Here is a 15,242-nt window from a genome sequence, read left to right as displayed (position 1 = left end):
CTCAACAGGTGTTCTCAAACCTTGGTATGAATCAGAATCATCTGAGAATCTTATTAAAAATACAGAAGCCTAGGGGATCCTGGGAGGCTCAGTCGGTTAAGCATCTGACTTCAGTTCAGGTCTTGATCTCTGGTTCGTGGATTTGAGCCCCCAGTAGGGCTCTGTGCTGAGAGCCAGCTCAGAGCCTGGAGCTTGTTTCAGATTCTGTGTCTCCCTCTCTCTCTGACCCTCCCCTACTCATTCTCTCTCTCTCTCTCTCAGAAATAAGTAAAACATTAAAAAATTAAAAATAAATACAAAAGCCTAGGCCCTATCCCAAAACCAACATGCCTTTAAAATTTGGGCCAAAGCAGATCCTTGACTTTGAATTGTAAGTAGTTGTTGTTTCTTTACGTTGAATCATTTCAATGTACAGTTAAATATAATACAAACCGAACAAGAAATCTATTGAAATAAACAAAGATGCTCAGAAAACATAGTGTGGCCAAAGCTTAAGGTTCCAGATCATTTCCATTCTAGGGAATCTTCTATTCACAGATATAACATACTGCTGTAATTTCATATCTTAACTTGGAGGGGAAAATGTTCCAAAATGTATTTATTGACTACAGATACAATGCTGTGTTCAAGGAACACAACAGTGAATGCCCTGCCCCACAATGAGATAAACAGTAAGCAAGTAAACAAACTAATAAATACAAATCACACTAAGTGCTTGGGAAGAAACAGTAAGGGTGCTCTGGTAGATAATCTCAGGGTGGCAAGGAGAATCTAGTTTAGTTATAATAGTCAGGAAGATTTCTCTGGAAAACTGGTACTTAAACTTATCTAAAGATGAGACTCCATTGCCAAGCAAAGCAGTAGGAAGAGAGGATGACAGCCATGATAAATGCCCAAGGCAGCGAGGAGTTTGTTTGAAGAACACAAAGGCTGGGTTGTTGCAGCCAAGTTAGTGAGGGGAGAGCAAAGTGAGGTGCAGATGTACGGAGAGGGAGAGGCAGATTATGTGGTTCCTAGTGAGCCACAGAAAGAAGTTTTGATTTTCTTCTAAATACAGTTTTAATCTATTGAAAGTTTAAGTAGAGGATCTAAGTGGATGACAAGCTATGTGTAAAAAATAAAAAGCAGTCTGAGAGTGGCTTGTTGGATAGTATAATTCAAATTGAGCTTATAAATGGCTTCCTCTTGATGTAAAACTGAATGGGCTTTTTTTTTTCTTTTAGTTTTTATTTTGGTTAGAAATTAAATATTATGGTTTATTGTTATTTAGCCTGAAAAATGATGTGAAAAAGGATTGCTATTATCCCTTTGCTTCCTTAGTCTGAAATTCCAGTTACCACTATGTAATGTATTTGGAAGATTTCCAAATATTTTTTTCTGATCTATTGAGTGTAAAAATCCAGTGTAGGGTCTAACACTGACTAGTTACTATTATTGTTAATAATAGTAAATAATCACTTGTTAAGAGATCATCCTTCTCACACACAGAACCTAACTGTTTAAAATGTATTATCGGCTAGCTACCCAAAATAGCAAGCATAATGTTTCAGACTCTTGAAATGCAGTAATTAAATAATGATAATTTGCTTATTTAAGAATACCACCAAACCTGCGATACATGGCAATTGGTAAGCTTAATATGAGAAGAATCTGAATCATGCTATTAGTTGCTGTTGGAAGCGTTATTAAAAGAAAGAGTGGGCCTTTGGTTTTATTAATTTATGAACATAATTAATAATCACAATTGTCCAGCTGTGTGTCTATTCCTTGACAAGAAATACAAATAAAAGTCACAGAAAGAAAGAAGACAAGACATGGTGCCTGACTTCAAGGAACTTCTAGGCCTGTGGGTGTGACTAAGTGCTATTTATTAATAATAGGAAGTTAAACATAGTTTCAGTTCAGTAATTCCAGTGATTATTAATTCTACTGACCAGATAATTCTAAAACAGCAAGTATAGAAGGCTCATTAACTAAGTTATTAAACATAAGATTAGAGAAAAATTGCTATTTTTCCTGGGTACTGTAAAGGAACATGTGGTATAGGCAGAATAATGACCTTCCAAAGAAGCCCAAATCTTAATCCCTGGAATCTGTGACCACGTTTTTCAGCAAAGAAGAATTAATGCTCTTGGTGGCATTAAGATTGTTCATCACCTGACCTTAAGATGGGGAGTATCTTGCATTATTAGGGTGGATCTAGTGTGATCACAGAGTTCTTAAAATTAGAGTCAAAGGGAGACTACTGAAGAATGAGTTAACTTTGGGGACAGTTCAGAGAGATGCAACATTGCTGGCTTTGATGAGGTGGAGAAGGGAACTTCAGCAAAGAAATGTGGATGATCACTAGAAGCTAGAAAAGGTAGAGAAAGTTCTTCCCCTAGAGCCTCCAGAAATAGACACATGCTGATATCTTGATTTTAGCCCACTGAGCTCCCACGTCAGATTTTCATCCTATAGAACTATAAAATAATAATTCGTGTTGTTTAAGCCTCTAAATTTGTGGTCATCTGTTACCACAGCAATAGAAAACTAATAGAAAAGTATACTTGAGTCTAGTTCTTAGGTTGAGACTTTTCAAATTGTGGTTCACTGAATTTAATTTTGGAATAATCGTGAGAGCTTGTTGAAAAGGAAGTTTTCTGAGCCCCACCCCATTGCAGTAAAGTAAAAACTCTAATGACAAAGCCCAGAAATTTTCTCAGCTGATGATTCTTAAGAACGCAGTTTGAGAACCAATGTTTCAATTTCTTACCCTTTGTGTCATAGACCCCTATGAAAAAGCCATGAAGATTATGGATCTCCTTTTCCCCATATATGTGTATATCCAAACCATTATGCATTATGCCTAGATTATGGTTTCTTAGTCTTATCTTCTTGCTCCCTTTAAAGGTAGTTATTGGAGAACCTGGATTAGCATATTGTCACTGCTCTTAATGATTTTCTTTCTATTCATGGTATATTGGAAGGTAAAGAATAGATATTCACATGTTAACTAGAGTGTGTATTACATTTTATTTAAATAGAAGGACATTTTAAATAAAGATATCCAGAAATATAACATGAATACCTTTCCCAACAACATTGAATTGGTTTCAGTTATTAATTAGTCTAACTCTAGCTGTCTTTCAGGCCTAAGAAAAGCCTACTAAGCTATAGAACATTGAGTTCCCCGGGGAAGCAGATTCTAAGATAAAGATGGAAGAATAGGATGTTTATTAAGGACAGCCCTCAGGAATAACACTCCTGTAGCCCAGGAAGGGGGCAAGAGTCAGCAGGGGGAGGGGGAGGGATACTGCTCAGCCGAACCTTCCCAGACCCTCTGGAAGTGGGATGCCTTCAGAGTCCTCTCATGTTAGGGCCAGTGGAAGGAGAGACTTTATCACCCTGCATGGGATTTGGTTTGGACATTTTCCTCAGCTGCGGGTAGTTCCTGGGGAGGGTAGTCAGCTGTCAATGATCTCACAGATGGGGGAATAAGTGCTTCAGGTCTGAAGAGGGGGTTGGATGGCACAGGACAGAATGCAACCAGGAATTTTTCTTGCATTTACTGTTTTGGTTTTCAGAATAATTTGACATTATAAGTAATTTGCCCCCATAAATAATTGCACCTTTCTTCTTGGAAACAATTATCTATGGAAAACACACCATACTTGATGTGAGACAACAAGGTTCAGATCCTTACTTTGATACCCACCTAGTCCTGTGAATTTGGAACTAATTTCACAGTTGGTGTCTGTCTGTTGTTTTTGGCTTCTCAGTATTCCTTCTCCTTTATTACAAATAGCAAGACCTCGTTTTTCATTTAAGAAACAAACCTGGCCCCATCCCTTGTATTGCACATTCTCTTGTGTTTTACATTCTATTACTGGATGGTCATATATCCCAGGATGGTCAAGTGGAGCTCGCCATGTCCCTGGATAATCACAGGATTCAAATGAGGACTGGGATTTGATATTTGGATGAGGAAAACAAAAATCTCTTTTTTATATCACAAGTGGTATGCTGTAGTTTTGGGACTGAGCAGCCAGTGTGTCTAGAGAGAAGCTGCGAATGAAGCGAATGTGTGAAGTAAAACAGAGGCAAGGCAGCTGTTCCTTAAGACTCCTCACTACATAAGTCAATGAAATTTATTTTCTTTTTGCTCACTTAGTTTCAAATGAACTCTTGTCCTTTTCAAAAGAAAAGGTATTGACTAATACAAAGCATTTTTGATAAATATATGATATTTTGGTGATGAAGGTAAAAAAAAAAAACAAACAAAAAAAAACCCAGTTCTTATCCTTGAGGCACATCTAGTTTAGTGGACCAAAGGATAACTTAAACAGGTAGTTAGGTTTTAATGTGATTAATGCCAATAAAGGAAATGGAAGCAAGGAATGGAATCATAGGGTTTATAGCAACTAACGACACCTTACTGATGAAAAGAAACATTTTTAAACTAATTACTGGGCTGTTCTGATAAAAGGAAATAGTGCTTTGTGAAATATTAAAGTAGTTTATTACCACAAATTTCTAAGCAAGGTACATTTTCATTATCAAGACTTTATTAACCCAGTCAAAAGTCCTATTTGTTCTTAATTTTCATATGCTATCTTTTTTTATGAAAAAATGAAACACAAAATAAAATTTTGATAAGGACTAACAGTTGATCTAGGTAACATCCTCAGAACCTGATATTCTAGCAAACATCAATTTCTCTGCCCTCTAACTTGTGTAACCTATCCAGACCATTACCCAAAAAATTTTCCAAGAGGTAGTGGCTGATTGAAGTTCAATTATTTATTTTATTAAATTATGTAATCTAATGGATTTTATCATGGTCACTAAGATTGAATGTAATCTCTGTATTAAAAATGGTTTAAATTAAAGTAGACTAGGATGGAGAAATCCCAGACTGTATTAATATCTGATGAATAAACACATTTCCAAACTGACCCTCAAACCGGTTGTATATCCTGTTGTTCATTGCAAACCAGCGGTCAGCATCCAAATAGATCCCTTTGATAATCAAATCTCTTATGTGCCAAGCATTTTTAAAGAATGCGGAGGAAGACAAAAACAGTCCTTGCCTTCAAGGAGTTTGTTATTAAACCATCTGATGGAAACACAGGCCCTACAGTAGATAGAGGAATCTCACTAGACTATTCGTTTTCCAAACTATAGTTGCAATTTAGCTAAATTTAGTGACATTCTCTGTAATATATCAAATAGTATTCCTCAAGATCATTATATTCAAATATCAAATTTGAAATATTGAATTTGGTACAAAAAGATTTGTCACTAAGTCTCTGATTTTTTTTCTCCTCTACTCATCTTTCTCTCTCATTTGAGTAAATTAGGCATATTTACTCATTTTTACCACTTAATGCATTGAAGACCTTACTTGGAGCAGGAGACTAGCACTGCATTCAGCCAATCTTAGAGTTTCTGAAATGATGACAGAATTCTGAGCTTTAAAATTAATATTTAGAATCTTGTGAACTTTTTTTAATAAAAAGAAATATGTCACGTTGCTGGATACATGAGATACATCATTGAGTTGAATGGCTTTTCCCAACATATGAATAGCAATGCATACAGTACAAAATGCCTCATTTCCTGAGAAAATAAGTCTTTTAACCATTGGGTGATTTAAAAATTTTTATTTAGAAGAAACCATACTTCAAAAGAAGCCTAAGTCTCCAGTGAGTGTTTCCTTGCCATTAGTAGTATATTTAGAAAAAAAAATAATATGCTCTATTAGATTTTGAGGTGACATGGTCTAGCAACAGTGGCCAATCGCTGAGATTTTCTTAGCAACAGTGGCCAATCGCTGAGATTTTCTATTTAGTGAGAACTTACTATTTTAGCATTAGATCATAGTGTTTTAGTATGAGAATCATCTTTACAGTAATGCTGATCAAAAAGGACATTTGATTAAGAACAAATCCAAAGTAGTTCAATATATCATTTTTACCTACTCGACATAATATGTACTAACACAAAGGCAAGAGTTCAATAAGATGCTTAGATTAATTATATGCTTATTGATGCACATTGAAGTAAATGAGAGAACTGAAAGTTGGAAACTGGCCAAATGACTAATAAACAGCTTTAAGACTGTCTAGAGAGATAGTTAATAATATTATAGTCATTAGACATTTGAAAAAACTCTCAGGGTAATTATAAACATTTGCAATCAATTAAGAGGAATGTGTCCATTTTACGGGCCTTGATTAAGCCTACATCAGAATGCATGGAATAAATGTTGTTATTCCTTGGAATGCATTCATGAGAATGATCATCCAAAGTTCATTTCAAACGGGCTTACCATATGGCAATTTAATTGTAAGGAAAGGGTGATACACTGATGTACTTAACGGTAGTGTATAAATATCTCAGGTCAGTAGATTATGTATTGACCCTTAAATTGGAATCATTAGACCAATGTTTTCAGAATGTAGAAGAACCCATAAGTAATTCATTAGGAATCCTTAGAGTTGAGTTTTGTTTTTCTTGTTTTCTTTAATCCTTTCCATACTAAGAGATTTTATTTTATCAACACCTATTATGCACTTTAACATCTCTGATTTTCAGAAGTACTCAGTTAAACAAATTATAGTCGAAATTTACATATGGCTAAAAAATCTTATTGTAAAAGAGAACATACTATCCTGAAACTGTAAGGACAATGTCAGAAGGGTTGAGAATATAAATAAGTTCCAGCTAAGCAAAATCAACAAACACAAATTCAAACTAGATTTCCTAGGTGTATGTTTTTAAAATGATTTTAAACATAGAATTATAAGGACAAGTACTTATAATTTTGAAATATTTCATAAATGTCAATTTAATATTAAATTAAAAATTAAAATTTAACTTAATTAAAATAAAATGATCTAATAAATGCTTCAATAAGTTTTTTTTGTTTTGTTTTGTTTTTGTTTTTTTTTTCCTATAAGCAGGGTTTCCTTCAGACTGGAAAATGAAGCACATGGGACCACATATGCCTCTCCTTCACCCACAGGTAATTCACCCATCACATGATTCAGGCTGGTAATTGAGAGCTCACCAAGTACCTGACCAAATTATTTGATTTGGAATAGCATAGGACCCAAACAGGGCTTGAGATCTGATGTATAGATATATATCTATATGTATGATATTTGATATACAGACAAAGCAGGGAAAGGGTATTTCTTTAGTATAATAATCTGTAAGGATATGCTTGAAGCCACCAATGCCATTTGTCTTACCTAAGAATGAAACCAAAACATAAACTGAAGTAGACATTAGACTATGGTAAGATATTTAACTACTTTCAATAAGTTCATGTCGCCATGTCACTACTGTAACAAGCTGCTTAGATCCCTGTCATTGTATTACCATTCCAGTCTTCATATCTTGATTAATCTACTAGATCTATCAATAGATCAAATCCAGTACTGGGCTATGGGAGCAATATTGTTTTAGGTAAAGGATATTAAAGAACTCAAGTAGTTCATTCACTGAAACACACTTCCACTTCACTGCATATGTCACACTGGTTAATGAGTTCTATTCAGTCCTCCCAGCAATGAAATTCAACATTTCTCTCATCAATACTCAGAATAGAATCCTCCCATTAAAGCAATATACCTGTTTTTATTCCACTTTAAGAACCACCTACTACTATAACTTTATCTTTCTGGTTTCTATATATTGTCAGTTCCTTGATTCTGGAATCTAACCATTGGCTAGTACATTCAACTAATTCCTTGCATACATTTCTCTGAGAGTGAGCCTACCTGCACTGCTGCCAATTGCTTTTAACGAGCCTTCCTCAATATTATATTCCACCTACTTGATCAAACTTCCTTCTAGAGATTTGGTTGAAATCTAAGCAAAATGAGGATGCAAAATTAGAAGGGTAATTTGCTGAAAAGCATTTATCAATAATTCAAGAAAATGAAAAGTGAAACCATAAGGATTTACATTTATTTTAAAATAGAAATTATGAAAGAAAACACAAAGTTTTACAAGTGTGCTGTTTGTTTTGTTTTGTTTTGCCAAAAAGAGAGATCTCACCTCTCTCTCTAAAGTAATAAGATAGCATGACACTTACTGCATAATCAGTAAATGTATCAGAGCATATACAGAGGTATTGAAAAACTAAATAGATAGGGATAAAGACATTTAGAAAAGTGGAATATTTGAAAAGCACAACACATTGAAATTGGGAAATTGCTCATGTTGAAAATGGTACTTATGTAGTAGAATACTAAGGAGGGTTCAGGGGGCATATTCATTTTCTTCACTTATTGATGAATGATTTCAGCAAAATCATTCTCGTTTTATATTATTTCAGAAAATGGATCATTTTGTCCAATATTAGTGTTTTACGTTTCACATAACAAAAACTTTTCTGACAACTAGAAATACCCATTGTCCAAATGTGAAATAGGCTCCTTCAAAATATAATGAGTTCTTTCTCCCTTGGAATATTCTGGAACGGGAAACAATGCGACCGATCAAAGATGCTGAAGAAGAGGTCTACTGAAATTTGTTTCCAAATGCCTTATAGAGGAACAAAGGTGACTGTATTGGAGTCACCTGGAGAGTGTTAAAGTATGCATGTTTCTTATGCATATCTTGCAGCAATTATTTTATTTTATTTTTTTTTAATGTTTATTTATTTTGGGGAGGCTGTGGGCAGAAGATCTGAAGTGGGCTCTGAGTTGACCGCAGAGAGTCATCTATTGAACCCATTGAGCCACAAGATCATGGTCTGAGCCAAAGTCAGACATTTAACCAACTGACCCACCCAGGCACCCTGCAACAATTCTGATTCCAGGAGTCTGTGATGGGACTCGGGTTTTCTGGTGATTAAAAAGCTCTTCTGGTCATTCTGAGCTACTATCACATTTAGGTTCTAGTAGTACTACACTCAATTCTGAATGATTTTTTCTATGATTCTGTAATCTCTAAATGATCACGATTCAATTATACTATTTATTTTAAAACTGTGACAGGCAAATTGATCCTTATCCCTTTTTATCCTTTCTTCTTTTTCAAATATCTGATGGATTAGCATGTCTTCTAATTTTTGGTTGAGATATAATTTACATACAATAAAACAAACAAACCTATCTGTGTAGTTCAAAGAGTATTTATTATATTGGCCTGTAACTACCACCAAAAAAAAAAAAAAAAAAAAAACACAAACAAAACAAAAAAACTAAACTAAATATCTGTGCTATCATAAAAGGTTATCTTGTGATCTTTTCCAGACAGTCCACCCCTGATCCAGAGATGCAACTACTTTCTAATTCGTATCATCAAGATTAGTTTTAATGCCATAAAACAGAGATAGGTGAACAATTTCTTAAAAGGGCCAGATTGTAAAAATTTATGCTTATGGGTTTTGTTTCTATTGCAACTGTTCAACACTGCTATTGTAGCTCAAAAGCAGGCACAGACAACATGTAAACAAATGAACATGCTATGTTCCAATAAAATTTTATTTATAAAAAAAAAAAAGTTTTAGGCCCAATATTAGGTTCCGAACCCTGAAACAGACAATAAAGACAAATTGTACTGACTGTCCTCAGGCTGCACCTTCTAAACTAGAGCTGGACTCAAATATCCTGTGTGAATTGAGAACTCAGAACTACTAGCTGGCAAGAAGTCATATTGAAGTCCTATTGATGTATGTCTCACTTAGGATGTCGCGGCATTGCAAGTAATACTCCCCTCCTCTCTTTTCTAACCTCTATCTCCCCATCCCAATTCCCACTCCAGGAACATCTTGTGCACTTGCAGAACTATAGTTCTTGTGTGAATGTAACCTCCTGCCTGAAGACAAGAGTCACACATTAGGAGTGGTAAGGAGAACTTAAGGTGTTTAAGTAAATGCCAGCACCAGATAAAGTAGTACTTTATTGGGATCTCTCTAAAATGAGGCTACTTTTATTAAATGGGGGATCCATATGGAGCCATATCTGACTTGTTATTGATGTGTAACTATAGGTAGTTTTCCCTATGATGAGAGCCATCCAATTAAAAATTTTTCCCCTGACTTTCACTGAGGTGATCAATGGTACCACTTCAGCCTTGGAACTCAGTCAGGTCAGCCTAAACTCACTGGCTAAGGCAGTTATAGATGACAGAATTTCTCTTTGTGAGGCAGGTAGAATATTTGCAATTACAAATATTCCTATTTTACTTGGATCAATGTCTCTGGCCAAGTAAAAGTTTTATGCAGAAATTTAAGGAGGAAGCTCCCGGACTTTTTAAAGTAGACTCTTGATAGTTCATGTAATTTATTTAAGTCCTGGAACCTGAGGGGCATATTGTGATCAATCTTGCTCATTAAAATCTTGTTTATGGTATCTTTAAATAAATGCAGAGGATACAAATTGAATAGATTTGATCCTACTTCCTGTCAGTAAGATTAACCAGATCCGTCTGATGACTGGCATATTTATGGGGAAATTTGCTAGAAGCCAACAATGTCAAGCCAACAATTGTCAGGAGACAATTTCCATAGGTTTTGTGTCTTATTGCACATTATGGGAGGAGAAGCTGTCCCTATATAAGAAAGATTTATTTACAAGTAAGATAGTGTCTTTTTTCTGGGACATATGGTGAGCATGTTTATTTAGAAGCCCATCATAAAAGATACAGATTCCCTAAGCCAAGGTTTCTTAGCTGTCCTAGGAGCCTATTGCATGTATAGCATCCACCTGAGTGGCTCCACATAGTCTTATAAGGCATGAGGTCAGGAGGGAACAAAATTAATTTGAGGCTCATGCTGCTTGCTGTACCATGAGTATTAAAGTCCTCTGTCTCTCTAAGGGGGTATAGTACTTTCTGTCACTACCCATGAAAGTGATGCAAGCTAACAAGTTAGCTTGTAAGTAGGGTAAAATCTCAGATGCCTCACAGTTCTTGACAATATTATATAACAGTCCCAGAGGTAAGAGCACCTGAAAAATGTATTTTTTCAACTGGAAGTATTAGTCTTCCAAATAAACTTGGCCTTTTGCTGGCAAATCTGAAAGGAAGGAAGGCTATTCTGCAGGTAAGCAGCCGTTTGTGCCAATGAGTCAGCCTCCGTTGGCCCAATGGGTGTCCTGTTTCCATATTTCCAATGATAATCATATCTTCCAAAGTGATAAACATTATTATTTCCTTGAATGATATTACTATGTTGAAGGTCTGCAGGCTTGACATCATTGTCTCTCTTTAATAAAAATGATTCTATGTATTTCACTTGTAATTTTTTTGAAAACTAAGTTTGTCAAAAATTAATCTTATTCTTATTTGTACAGCATCAAAATATTCTAGTGGTTGAAAGCAAGGACTATGTATGAGATGATCATTGTTTGAATTCAGGCTTCTCATCTTAGTTTCAAGTTACCTGATGTTTTTACATTTGCAAAAAATCATCATCATCATCATCATCATCATCGTCATCGTCATCATCATTACCATCATTATCTACCTCAGTGGGCTGCCGTGAGGCTTAAATGAGATGATATGCGTAAGGCCTGTGGAACAGACCGTAGATGTGATAAATGCTCTCTATAAGATTAGCCTTTTTAATTATATTCTTGGGTGCACTGCAATTTCTTTATACTTATTATACATTAGTTACATGGATAGGCTCTAATCAGACTTAAAATTTCAGCTCTGATACTACCTTAGTTGTGTTTTGTGAGCAAGTTACTAAGTTTTTCCCCCCATTTTCCTATTTGTAAAATCGTGATAATAGTATTACGTACTTCACAGAACTTTTGAGAAGATTAAATGACTTAATGTAGAATACTTAAATTTAGGGCCTGGCAAATTAAACACTCAGAGATAATATTTTTAATATTTATCTTACTGTTAAACTTTTTCACACTTCTCACACATTGTGAAAGTTACCTAGGATTTTGAGAGGCAACATTCAAGGTTAAAGTCCACCTACAAAGCCTTCTTTGATCACTGCTGCCAAAAATTCAACACCTTCCTCAATACACACCATTTGCATTCAGCTTGCCTCATTCATGACACTTAACACACTATTTTCTCGATTAAAAGAGTCATAAATATTTTATTTACCTCTTTTGTTAATTGGAAGCTTCTTAAAGGCTAAGACTACATTCTGTAAAACTTTTTATCTCATATTTTACATTGCACTAAGCAAGTGAGCAATGAATATTTCTTAAATGACACATTTTTTTTTTTAAAGCTCAAGACTTCCTAAACTCTTTTCAAGCCTTGTTAAAAATGTCTTGAATCAATCCATTTAAATAAAGTTTCTACACTTTTTTTCTGGTTTCATCCATTTACTTAGAATCAAAGACTTGAATTTTCTTTGTTAAGGAATTTAAAGCAGTCTTTTATACTGTGCCCTTAATCATAATTAACTGTGCTTTTGAAAAAAGTGTTTCTCTAATTAACTGGATATGGAAGCCTAATCTTTTCTTTTTTTTTTCTTTTTTTAAAGTATATTTTTATAAGCAAAATACATCTCTAATAACATTTGGCTCGAGTAGGCTGACTTATTTCATCCATTGATGATGCTTAATTCATTCCTTAATGAAAGCAATTCCTGATAACCAAGATAAAAGTCAAGTATAATTCCAATGTTTGATCTTAAAATGACGACACTGATGAATGGATATGTAAATACATGTAGCCCTCTTAAACGTAGAAGGTATCTGGATAGCTTGATGTTACATTGGACTCTAGCCCAGTTCTTTACCAGCAAGATTTATTGTGAGTACCAAAGGGAGATTTTCTTTTATTACACAAGAGTATTACTGGAAATAAGTTTAAGGATACAATCAGGGTGATTTTTCATGAATTATTAAATTAAAAAGTAAGTCAAAAGCGAGTGTATCATCAAAGAAAAAGAAAATATTTTTTTTTAGTATTATTATTCCTAAAACAAACCTGCTTCTAACAGAGGACTCAGTCATACATTGCATTTATAGCCATCTTATTTACTCAAAGGAAAATAGTGGAAAAGAAAATAAGGGATTTCAAACGTATGTAAATGATTCTCTATGAGTATGAAATTAGTGTACATTTTCAAAAACATTTACCTTATCAATAATAAAAATATCTTCTTTTATAAGAATTTTCTAACTGTAATTTACGTAGGACTTGGAAACAAGATGGCAAGGGATTTTCTTGCCTCATGGATATTTATAATGAAAGAGTAAAAATCTCATTTTAATGCGGTAAGAAACTTTCATCAAAAATTGCTTTTCTGTTCTTTATTTTATCGAACAATTCTGACAGGACTAACTAAAAAATGGCCCCCGCCTCCCTGTGCCAAGAAAGATTCACAGTTTAAAAATTAATTATTTCAAGTTATGCTTGAGCAGAGATCATAAGAGCACCATTTATAAGACCATAAAAATCACAGATAACTTAACTGGAAGAAAACTGACAAATGCATACTCAACATACTGTTTTCAGAGGTAGAGTTCACTATGTCCACTAAAGAATCCTGTCAGTGAATTTCAAATCTGTATCCATCCAGTCTTTACTTTTACTGATGAGCCAATTATTTTTTATTTTCTTTTTGTTTATTTTATTCATTTCAGTCTTGGTCATTGTTCTGTGATCCCTAAATAATATGAATTAAGCAACAAAAATAATGATTTCCATCCTGGAGACAAGTCTGCTTCTAGAGAGTGCCACAGACTTCTGGCAGAAATCTACCCAGAATTCTTCTCTTGATGCCAAAACCCCATGCAACCTTTGAATATTTAGGGCTAAATGTAACTGCCACTTGCTCTCCCTCCACAGGAACTCTTGATAATTTCCAGATTTCTGCCAACCTGCTTGTGTCCCGTTCTATTGATGCCACTATTTGGCTTGCTCTTGTTTAACTTCTCCAATATTGTTGACAATTCTGGGTAGTTGATGACAAGAAAACCATTATTTTTAAGTGTTTACNAGAGGGAGAAATCCTCTTGATTTTTTAAAATTAAAAAAAAAAAAACACAACTAGATCCATCCATACTGAATGGAAGACAATCTTCTGAGACTCTTTAAGGCAAATCTCTAAAGAAACATATATTTCAAAACATATATTCTCCATCAAGACCTGCTAGCTCTCTCTCATTTGATTATATCCATCTCTATTCCACCTAATGACAAAAATTGGAGACAAACTACATTTGAACATCTTGAACATCAAACTATATTTGAAACTACATTTGGACATTCAGTCAGTTAGCAAATAGATTTATTCAGGAAAAAACAAATAGCATTTCCATTTTATTTACTTTTCTTAATATAACATGAGTAAAAATACTGAGACAAAGCATCTTCCCCTTGAATTACAGTAAATTTAGGGCAAATGCACTATGTTTTATCTTGGTAGGTTATATAAATTGTCTTCATACCACTCAGCATTTTGTGAAAGTCCATATTGTAGACAATATGCCATGATAACTAATATAGTCTCAGTGACTCCCAAAGAGTGTGAGGGTGTAAGCAAGATATGTCAGTTTTTGGATTTTTTAGAACCAATAAATATAAATAGGTATTTATTTTCAATGTCCAGGATCTATTCAAAATGATGTTTTGTTATTATATAAATATATAAATGTTTTTATAAAGGGAGAAAGACAGTATTGTCTTTATGAGTTCTCATTATTTGACAAAAAAAGATATACTGGAGTTCATATTCCCTTTAGAAACATTTACAAGCTGAGCATAGATATAGGTATTTATTTCTTAATTTGATTTCAAAGTGATTTAATATAAACGACTGAACCTGAAGCCTTATTTTTTTTTTGTTCTTGCTGCTAGATTTCTAAGAAGATTATGACAGAACAACAACAAAAAAAAACCCTACAGATAATAATGGACAAGCTCCTTGAAGTTTTTCAAGATTTAATGAAGTTGCTTGCCATGCAAACATCAGCATACAAAACTCACACAAATCCCAACCACTTACCATATTCACTGTCATAGAATATGATGAATTTCTGCCAGGCATATTCTGTGACCACTCTCAGGATAACATCATTTAAGTAGACAGGTGGGCGAACAGAGAGAGTGTAGTCATCATTCCTGTTGCTCCGGGTGAGTCCACAGCCACTCCTTGGGGTCCCAGCTGTTGAGCGCTGTATGAAGAGGTGGGGGATATGCATGGCATCTGCCAGAGACTGGAGGGAACCTGCCGACGTGCAGCCAATGGAGCTGACCAGGGCCAAGATGCCTTGATTCATAAGTTCACAAGCTGCAAGGAAGTACAGTAATATTCAAAT

The 15,242-nt window shown here is 34.6% G+C and overlaps 1 protein-coding gene across 3 annotated transcripts in view; it reads right to left on the bottom strand.

The window, feature by feature from the left end:
- Positions 1–15,242, bottom strand: part of GRID2 (glutamate ionotropic receptor delta type subunit 2) — a 1,445,111-nt gene that overhangs the window by 688,232 nt on the left and 741,637 nt on the right. For 2 of the 3 annotated variants that reach the window (XM_077762310.1, XM_077762308.1), the window contains exon 3: positions 14,930–15,214. The exons of the other annotated variant lie outside the window; for it this stretch is intronic. In XM_077762310.1, coding sequence (XP_077618436.1) covers positions 14,930–15,214 — 285 coding nt within the window. The remainder of the gene's footprint in view (positions 1–14,929; positions 15,215–15,242) is intronic. 3 annotated transcript variants of the gene reach the window in all.

This window comes from Crocuta crocuta, unplaced genomic scaffold (assembly GCF_008692635.1).
Source record: "Crocuta crocuta isolate KB4526 unplaced genomic scaffold, BGI_CrCroc_1.0 scaffold83, whole genome shotgun sequence".
In the NCBI taxonomy this organism is placed as follows: domain Eukaryota; kingdom Metazoa; phylum Chordata; class Mammalia; order Carnivora; family Hyaenidae; genus Crocuta; species Crocuta crocuta.
The sequence above is the reverse complement of the archived record's forward strand: the minus strand, read 5'-3'. Positions and strand labels throughout refer to the sequence as shown.